Below are 10562 nucleotides of genomic sequence, written 5' to 3' on the forward strand. Positions count from 1 at the left end.
TTAATCCATGTTTAAACTTATATGGGTACATTCATTTTCGTTGATTTAAGAATGTATCCATGTTTTGGTACAATAACTTTTTTTGTTAATTTTGGTTAATGTACCCATACATATATGTATACACACACACACACAATATAATAGAGAGTATAATTTATATTTGATTATTTTTAATCCCATAAAATATGGGTTTTATTTAAAATCTCATTAATATAAACAATTACAAATTTCAATTTTCAATTTTTAATCTAAAAAAATATAGTAACTTACATTATTATATTAATGTCAGGGAACTCAATAAAAAACTAAAAACTAACAAAGTTTCAATCAAAGAATATTAATAGTTAGAGACCACATCCAAAGTGTCTCAAAAAAAAAGGATGAAAATGGGGGCGTGGGGAAGACATGGAGACGGGGCAAACGTAACCATCTTTTGATTATTAAAAAAAAAAAAAAAAAAAAAAAAACCTCTTTAATTAATTTTATATAGTTAGATTTTATGATATAAAATTTAATTTTATTAATTAGCATGAAATAATTTATTTAAATAAGGGTAATTTAGTAATTAAACTAAAATTTTGATTCAAGTCAATTAGTAAACAACTTATCTAACCAACATTATTCTTACTCTGATTCCAGATATCAATTAACAACTTAACATAAATCTAATTTTGTTTCCTCTTTAATTCAATTCCTCTTCAATTCATTTCGCTTCAATCTGATTATAGATTAGTAAACAAGCCATAAAAGAATTCAATTCTCACTTGGGGTTTATAATATTTACTTTTGTTCTTTAAAAAAAATGAAAAAGAACATTTTGGTGGAGCACGTTCGTGTTGATGAATTTCTAAAAATGATGACTAATGAAAAAGACCTAAAAATTTTGAGTTTTAACGATAAAAACAAAAATAAAGAGTAAAATGAATAGTACCATAATTGACTTTTTAATGTAAAAATGTAAGTTTTTGTTAAAATGAACAGTACCGAAAGTGTTTCGTTAAAGTTCCCAATAAAGCCTCATACTTAAAACGTCATGCCAAATAGATACATCATAGGTAAGTCCTAGTGATTTATTTTCTAATTCCCCAAAGTTTCCCATACAAAGAATTTTCTCCCATCAAAATGTTCAACAATTCTATTATGCTCCATCGTATCTTACAATCCAGGGTTTTCGGCCGTTACATTCTAACAAAACTACCAAATCATATTTGCCAAATCAAAAGAGCACCTGAGAAATATAGACAACAATTCCAACTCTCCCTTGTTTTTTTTTAACCTTTCCCCTCCTTGTTCACAGGCTTTTTCATGAATCTTACCAGTTGCAGACCTTGTATACCTAAAGCTGGGTTTAGGGTTAAGTTTTTGGATACCTAGTATAACTTCTCTTCAAAATGTGATTCACGGTAGGCAAGCCGTCAATCGTGATGGTCGATGATGATCTGATGGACAACGAGAGTCCGCAGAAGAACTAGCAGGCACGAATCGTTTGCACCTTGGCAAGGAATTTGATACCCATTCAAAACACATCGGCAGCTGAGTTTTGGTCATCACGCTACAATTAAATTTTCACAACCATTATAAACTAAACAAATTAAGCCAACAATAACTAGCTTTTGCAAAAATTAAAACAAATCAAACTCGGTCTTTCCTCGTCTTAAAAAAATAAAAAATACAAAAGGTGAAGAAGATTATAGCGGAAAAGCCTTTTAGTTGACATTTTACAACTCCTAGCTTTTCTTTTTTTCATGCAATTACCTCAAAATAAACACTCTTACTCATAGCTATGGGGAAAAAATAAGTCATTTCATAAGCCCGCAAACAAAGGAATTTTTATCTTTTTAAACATCATTTAATTTCAAATAATGTTGTTTCGAAAAAAAGAATGTAGGTTCACCTACCCTCATTGCCAACTGTAAAAGACCCTTCTCTCATCAACTTCAGGCTTATGCTGTTGAATCTTTCCCGTGAATATTGTCTAGATGCTTTTCTCCAATCTGTACCAGCCTTCATCATAGCAGCAAACTCCTCATAACTTATGCGTCCATCCTGCAAGATGACAATACATCAACGATGCATAAACATAACTTGACTAAAAAATTTACACATGCACATATCAAATGCGAAAAAAATGTAATCTTACAAACTGAAAACATTTAACATGAGTCAACCCTTCTCACTAGAAGATGAACACATTCTAAGCGACAGAAAAACGAGGTTGTTCGGATAAGCATTTCCGCACAAAAGACCAACTCAAAAACTACAATTTTCTTGAAGGTATTAAAGGAGGGCCTTCTAACCATGTGTGTTGGAATAAAACATTTTGGATGTAAAGCTATTTAAGTTAATTGTATCAAAATGTTAATTCCAACCTTATCTGTGTCCACGTCATGCATAATCGCATGGATGACTTCCTCACCACCTACGTCAACATCATTAGTTAACGCATTTCTCAATTCTTCAATTTCTATATGGCCACTTTGGTTTTGATCAAAGAAGGCAAAGGCTTTATGTAGGTGCTCGTCATTCGCCATCTTTTTAAGGTGAACCGTGACAACAACAAACTCTCCATAGTTTAGAGCTCCATCCCCATCAACATCAGCCTGTAGCAATCAGAAATCAATCAGTTATTTTGTAAAGACCCCAAAGGGAACTAACATGTTGAACCAACCCTTATCTCTCATGAAACAATTTTTTTTTTTCCTCTTCGTTTCCATTATTTTAGTGTTTTTAGTTTGTTTCTCAGGATTTAACATGGTGCAGAGTCGGGCAATTTATCATCCAAACCTCGGATTACAAGTAAGAAGGCAAGTTGGCGAAGCACAAATTGATACTTACAGCTTCCATTAGTATTTGAAGATCTGGATCAGAAATATTTTGCCCTAAGTGTTGTATCCCGCTTCGTAGCTCTTCTATGGTCACCTTGCCCTTGTTGCCAGTGTCCATCATTTGAAAAGCCTCTTTTATGCCAGCTACTTCCGCAACTGATAAATGCTCAGCTATGACCTATGTATGAAATATTCAAGAGTTCAGACATAGAATATAGGGCCAACTTTAACACAGCATACAAGTAGCCAACATCGAACCCTTCAATTATTATGCACGCTTATAAGTAAACTCAAAACCTTACCCCAAGAGCTCTTTTCTTCAGCTTGTTCATTACAGAAAACTGTTGCAGCCTTGCTCTCACAGTTTCACCAAGTGGGACATTTGGGGCCTTCTTGGCATTTTGTATCCAAGGATGATCTACATGAAAAGAATTGGGATTAACATGTCATGTAAGGCAATAAATGTTTGGTAAATGGAAGATATCAGATTAGTATAATTACCAAGCACTTCCTTAGCTGTCAGCCTCTTCTTCGGATCAGGATCAAGCATTTTCTTCACAAGGTCCTTTGCATTATCAGAAACTCTAGGCCAGGGGTCCCTCTTGAAATCAACGACGGATCGAATAATTGCTTGTGCTACCCCTTGTTCAGTTTCTACAGTTGAAATTTTTTGAAAACTATGAGAAAGAAATACTAATAAACAAGGAATACACTAGCAGGCACACTTTTGTTCAAGCTGATCTAAATCAGGGATCTTTGATAAGCAAAAACATTACAACCCCCTATTGTAGTTGTAAAGAATCAAGATAAAAATACAGGACGAGACACAAACCTGCCCAGAAAGGTGGAACACCACAAAGTAAAATATATAGGATAACCCCAGCACTCCAAATGTCAACCTCGGGTCCATAGTTGCGCTTCAGAACCTCTGGAGCCATGTAATAAGGACTGCCCACTATCTCATTAAATTGCTCACCTGTGGAATATGGCAACCTTTAGCTACACTGTTTTCATAATAACCGAAAAAATATAGATGATATAATGATGCTAAAACAGGAATTTCAAGAAAAATCATTAAACAGGCGATATTGAAGTAGTGCAATACCAGGTTTAAAGAACACAGACAGTCCAAAATCAATTGCTTTCAAAGAGGCTGTTTCCTTCTTATTTGCAAATAGGAAGTTTTCTGGTTTGAGATCACGATGCATTACTCCGTGTTTATGACACATCTGCAAAGTAAAGATGCACGTAAATAAATCAGAATAATTAACAGTAACATAGGTACAGAAGAGTAGACATCATCACCAAGTAACAGAAAATCAAAGATCAATATTAGTGTCAGCAAAGATAGAATTAGCAGATATTCAATTTAACACGTAAAAAGAGAGGAGAAAGAAACGTATTGTGCAGGGACAAATAACTTCAAATGCACAGGAACTAGTCATATTACAGTAAGCTGCAACATGTTATTATATACAAAGGTTTAAGGTTCAAATGAGCAAAATATCACCTAAAAGAACATTTAAGTGAATGAATTATGAAACACAACGAACGTATTGTTCGTCCATATAACAACCAATAGTGAGAAATTTAAACCAAATAACATAACACATAGCACCACAGCTAATTGCTGAAGTGAATATAGAGAATATTCAATAAAAAAGGACGGAGGACATTCAACTCACCCTATGGTTCTCCATTTACCATTTAAAGTTCATAGTATGTTATAAGAATCACCTTTACCCTAAACAAGAATATAACAAATGACAAATATGATTCAACCAACATCATAACACACAAGCTATATCATATCATGTCATATCAAATCTAATATAAGCATGTAACTATCAAATTTCAGAACCATTGGTATTACCAAACCAAATAACACAACAGAACCATAACAAAACTCAACCTGAACTACTTCAACAATCGTCCTCATTACACCTGCAGCAGCACGTTCTGTGTAATGACCCCTAGCAACAATGCGGTCGAACAGCTCACCGCCCTCACACAACTCCATCACAATGTGAACCGCATCACCATCTTCATAAGTGTCCTTTAATGTCACAATATTTGGGTGTGGAGGCAAATGCTGCATTATCTCAACTTCCCTCCTCACATCCTCAATATCCACCGCTGTTCTAAGCTTCTTCTTTGATATCGATTTGCATGCAAATTTTTCGTCGGAGGATGCCTCTGTGCACAGATATGTTACCCCGAATTCGCCTCGGCCAAGTTCGCGTCCCAGATCATATTGGGCCGAAATGTCTCGACCTGTGGGGTCTTTCAAGACCAACAGCTTGCCACCACCATCTTTTCCATTAATGCCACCAAAATCTGTTGCAAATGGGTTTGTCTTCTTCTTGTTGTTCTTGTTCTTGTTCTGGCCAGGTGCGCCAAGGGTTACACAGCAATTTCCCATGAAATCAAACCTTAATATTTTTCACAAATTCCAAATTTAGAAATGTGGAATATTCATGCAGAAACAAATAAGAAATCCTTGATTCTTAATATGGAAGCACAAAACAAAACAAAAGCAATCAAAAGATGGAAAATGTAACAGAAGAAGAAAACCCACCTGTGGTTTTTTCAAATTTTGGGATTTTGGAAGGAGGCCCAGATGAGATTTCAGGGTAAATTAATGCAAGAAACCAAAGATTTGGGAAGGGTAAGAAGAATATGAAAGGAGTAGGAATTGAAGGTGTGAAAATGCCACGGATTTGCAGAGAGAGAGCCAAAGCTCTTTCACAGAGGCTTTTGTTTCTCTCTCTAAAAATCCTTTGTTTTTTTTTCTTTTTCTTCTTCCTTCTCTTCTTTTTCTTTGTTTCTCTTTAAATTCAAAATAAAGAAAGAAAAAAAAAACAGAAAACAAACCTCCTCTTTCTTTTTCTCTTTCTGTTTTTCTTTTTCCTCTTTTCTTTTTATTTTGTCTCTCCTCAAAATATCCAACACAACCTTGCAAGTCACAGCTCACAGCTCCCCTTCTGTTTTCATTTTTGCTAATTTTCTTGCCTTGTTTCCGTTAGATCAGTTATCCACAATTTTCCAACTAATATTTATACTATTTCATATTTGCATAAAAATATTTTTTGTTATAATTAAACAAATTATTGTTAGTGTAAAATAATTAAAAATTAATCTATATTTTAACAGTTTATTGACAAAACTTTTCTTTTTAACCAAGAGATGGTGAAAATACCAAATTAATCCCTGCAAAAAAAACTTAAAAAATGACCAAAATAAAAGTTAAAAACGATATAGTAAATTGAACACAAAATCATTTTATTGCTTCTTTTCATAGCCTCACCGCCAAATAACCATATCAATTCCGCTCATTTTCTCTTTCACGTTTTTCTCCTAAATAAAATAAACTTTTGGTGACGAAATAGTTATCTGGAAACAGTCGTCAAAGATATGACCAACCTCTTCAATGATGAAAAATCATTTGATGATCGTCACCCAAAATCTTTAGCAACCGTTTCATAGTTTCTCTCTTTGTAAATTTTATTTTCAAAATTTATAAACACGTGCATGGTATATGATTGCTAGTGTACAAAGGCAAAAAGAGTCATTCGTAATTTTAAAAATATCCCTCCCTAGTTACGATTTTAAAATAAGTAAAGTTAGAAGGCAAAAACGATGAATCATTCATAATTTCAAACATATCTTTATCTAATTAGGATTTAAAATAAAAGAATTTAATTTTTTTAATTCAAACTAATAGAATAAAATTACTCTCGCAGTGGGCAGCTTTTTTTCCATTATTTCTTTAACTTTTAAATAAAAAATAATTTATAATTACATGTAAAGAATAACATGTAAAAAAGAAACTACTACACGCATGAGTGTGATAAAATGCTAGTTATGTATAATATGACAAGAGAAAAAGAAAGTAAAAGAAAACTAATTAATTTTATTCCAAATAAAAAACTATTTTCTGCTATTTTGATAGTTAAATAATTGTTAGTTTATTTTATTTTTAGCACTTGAGTTTTTACCCAACAGTTAAACTAAAGTTGGTTGTGGTTTCTAAAAACAAAAATAAAATCAACCTTTACATAGTATTTAGTATAGTTGTATTATGGAGGTATGGATCATGTCTTAACCAATCCTTTTGCAAATCTATCTAACTTGACAGGTTTCCGGCCAGAAATTTATAATATTATGTTGTATTCAATATAACGTAAAATAAACGAGTAAGATGAAAAATTAGATCACATACCCTTATCCCTTTCATCTACCTTTATTAATATTTTGTTACACTTAAAAGTTACGAAATATTGTAGCCACACTTCATAATATGTTCATTGACAATAATTACACAAAAATCATTCTATGCTCGTAAAGTTCTTGCATAAAATATCCGCGAGAACAGTTTTGAAAGGAAGTACTTGAGTTTTTCCAATAAGTAAAGAGTATATTATTCAGGGTTCAATTTTATTTTTTATTTTTATTATACGAAGAGAATGACAGAGAGTCTGAATCTAGGACTCAATGAGTTGGAAAAAAACAAGACCCTAACGATTGGCGGAGAAGGAGGTCCTTGGGCGGTGAATGGCTTTTCCCTGGCCACTCATAGATGGCTTGAAGGGATGCATGGATTTTTTCTGGCCACTCCTGTTGGATGAGTCATGGTCCCTCTTCTCTTGTCTGCACCTACTAAAAAGAGCTTTCGTACCCACTCCCTTGACATTGGAGATCAAATGTTCGAAGCATACTTTGAAGCTTCAAATGTTTGCGGCTTGCATTTGACATGGTATGATTAGGCTCGTAACAACAAAATTTTCTTCTATGGTGGTACGTATTACTTAATAGTTTAAAAAGTTCATAGTTTTATTTTGCATATAGGGATATAATGAATTTCTACAACAGTTGGATTTTGGATATCATAAAACTCGTACTTTTAAGTGAAACGTAGCATATATATATATATATATATATATATATATATATATATATATATATATATATTTGAATTGATCTTGTGCCTTTAAGGAACTGACGTATCTCTACTAATTAATAAAACACTTATTGTCAACCAAAATCATAAGAAATTACCAGTTTAACCCTTTAATTAAAACAAAACATGAATAAGAAATATAGGACAGAAATGTAATTTCACACAACTAAATTTTGCTTTTTTTTTTCAAAGTCTCACCATGTAATCCTAACATATCTCTAATTTAAAAATAAAAAATAAAAAAAACTTCACACTCCCATATTCTCTATCACTCTCTTCCTCTCTCCTTCTATTTCAAAAACAAAAATAAAAAATTTTCTTTGTGTGTGCCCATATGCTAGTTTCATTTATAGAAAAGGAAATGCTTACAATCAGATGAAGAATATGAACTGACGTATTTTATATTCTAAAATGTAAAATAATAATCACAAATGTTGCAATTTCTGAAAGAGAAGAAAGATGTATAAAAACCAATATAACCAATACAACAACAAACAACAACAAAGCCTTTTCCCACTAAGTGGGGTCGGCTATATGAATCCTAGAACGCCATTGCGCTCGGTTTTGTGTCATGTCCTCCGTTAGAACCAAGTACTCTAAGTCTTTTCTTAGAGTCTCTTCCAAAGTTTTCCTAGGTCTTCCTCTACCCCTTTGGCCCTGAACCTCTGTCCCGTAGTCACATCTTCGAACCGGAGCGTCAGTAGGCCTTCTTTGCACATGTCCAAATCACCGGAACCGATTTTCTCTCATCTTTCCTTCAATTTCGGCCACTCCTACTTTACCTCGAATATCCTCATTTCCAATCTTATCATTTCTTGTGTGCCCACACATCCCACGAAGCATCCTCGTCTCCGCCACACCCATTTTGTGTACGTGTTGATGCTTCACCGCCCAACATTCTGTGCCATACAACATCGCTGGCCTTATTGCCGTCCTATAAAATTTTCCCTTGAGCTTTAGTGGCCTACGACGGTCACACAACCCGCCGGATGCACTCTTACACTTCATCTATCCAACTTCTATTCTATGGTTGAGATCTCTCTCTAATTCTCCGTTCTCTTGCACGATATATCCTAGGTAGCGAAAACGGTCTCTCTCTAATTCTCCGTTCTCTTGCACGATATATCCTAGATTGCTCCGATCATTAGTGTGGATAAGTATATAAATGGATATAGATAGGAAAGCAAACACAAGATGTACGTGGTTCACCCAGATTGGCTACGTCCACGGAATAGAGGAGTTCTCATTAATTGTGAAGGGTTTACACAAGTACATAGGTTCAAGCTTTCCTTTAGTGAGTACAGGTGAATGATTTAGTACAAATGACATTAGGAAATATTGTGGGAGAATGATCTCGTAATCACGAAACTTCTAAGTATCGGAATGTGGTATCGTCTTGACTTGCCTTATCTGTCTCATAGGTAGATGTGACATCTTCTCTGGAAGTACTCTTCCTCCATCCAGGGGTGGTATCTTGAACTGGTGGAGATGCACAAGGTAATGTATCAATTTCACTTGAAGCTTACTTGTAGTTTCAGGCTTGGTCAAGCGCGATACAAACCATGTAGTAGGAGTCCCTCAAGTTGCCGAGCTAGGGGATTTGCTGAAAGAGGTGACAGACAAGGTAAGCAATCAGAGCTCCGGCTGATTGTTCACATTCTCCCTATCTTGCAGGCAGCATGAAGGATAAAGAGAAGAAAAATGAGAAGAGATGATATGGGATACTTTTGCTTTTGAAGAAGTAACTTTCCACAGGCTTATTCTTGAACTGAGCTGGAGGGTTTTCTGGTTTCCTCCAGAGTATAAGGCCGACTGAAGAATTTGAGGGTCAAAACAAGTCCATCAAATCTAGAGTACGTTCGACCCTACTGATATGGGATACTTTTGCTTTGACAGAGTAATGGATGTATCGGCACGTGTGCTGTTACGCTTGTCTCCACATGCTTCCTTGTATCCTTCTCACTTGCCCTATCTGTTCCTCAGGCAGATGCGGTATCTTCCCTGGAAGCATAAGATGTTGAAGATGAGTACTCGAGAGCAATGCCAGGTAAGTAAGTTCCAGGCAGTCAGTTCCTGGCTGGAAGCTTGATTCCAAGTGCTGACTGATTGCTCTCTTTCTCCTTGTCTTGCAGGTAAGAACAAGGCCAAAGGAAAAGACAGGGAAAAAGCATGATATGGGATACTCTTGCTTTTAACCCTGATGATATGAGATATTCTTGCTCTAGTATAACTTGTTTGCAGAGGTATTATCGGGGGGAAAGAAAGCTGAATATTTCGAAAGGCTTCGTTGAGAGTGCCCTCTCATATATGAGGAAGGGTTGAGCATTTTTGCAGGTCTGTCTGTCCGTTGGGGATGGATGTTGACATATATAGGAGTCTCCTTAACAACAAGTAGTAATGCTATTCCTTTACCCTGTCAGAGCACTTTGAAAAAGTGGTCTGTGGTATGTGGAAAGCTGATGTTGCGTGTGAAGATTACAGACAGCTTTATCCAAGGAGATCCGGCTCTTGTAGTTGGGAAAGTGTTGCCTCTTCGGTTTTCGAACAAGCAATCCTATCAGGGATCTGGCTCTCGAGATTCGGAGAACGATGTCTCTTCGATTTTTGAGAAAGCAATCATGCTGGGGGTCTGGCTCTCGAGATTCGGAGAGCGGTGTCTCTTCGATTTTTGAGAAAGTAATCATGTTGGGAGTCTGGCTCTCGAGATTCGGAGGGCGGTGCCTCTTCGATTTTGGAGCAAGCAATCTTGTTGGGAGTGTTTTCTCGAATGTGAGTAA

The 10562-nt window shown here is 35.2% G+C and overlaps 1 protein-coding gene across 3 annotated transcripts; it reads right to left on the minus strand.

Moving 5' to 3' along the window:
* Window positions 1-1107: 1107 nt before the first annotated feature.
* On the minus strand, window positions 1108-5823 carry LOC103402122 (calcium-dependent protein kinase 8-like). Of its 3 annotated transcripts, XM_070818336.1 has the most exons (10): window positions 5404-5636; window positions 4738-5257; window positions 3931-4054; window positions 3658-3801; window positions 3327-3479; window positions 3128-3243; window positions 2836-3003; window positions 2370-2600; window positions 1899-2046; window positions 1108-1552 (listed from the first exon to the last, which is right to left on the minus strand). In XM_070818336.1, exons 2-10 carry the CDS (start codon window positions 5245-5247, stop codon window positions 1548-1550), a joined length of 1599 nt encoding a protein of 532 aa, XP_070674437.1. In that variant the 5' UTR covers window positions 5248-5257; window positions 5404-5636; the 3' UTR covers window positions 1108-1547. The 3 variants fall into 3 exon arrangements, with proteins under 3 accessions (XP_070674437.1, XP_070674436.1, XP_008339082.3); XM_070818335.1 differs by lacking the exons at window positions 1108-1552; window positions 5404-5636 and adding an exon at window positions 5700-5823 and having other exon boundaries at window positions 1891-2046; XM_008340860.4 differs by lacking the exon at window positions 1108-1552 and having other exon boundaries at window positions 1891-2046; window positions 5404-5632.
* Window positions 5824-10562: the final 4739 nt, after the last annotated feature.

This window comes from Malus domestica, chromosome 03 (genome assembly GCF_042453785.1).
Source record: "Malus domestica chromosome 03, GDT2T_hap1".
NCBI lineage: Eukaryota > Viridiplantae > Streptophyta > Magnoliopsida > Rosales > Rosaceae > Malus > Malus domestica.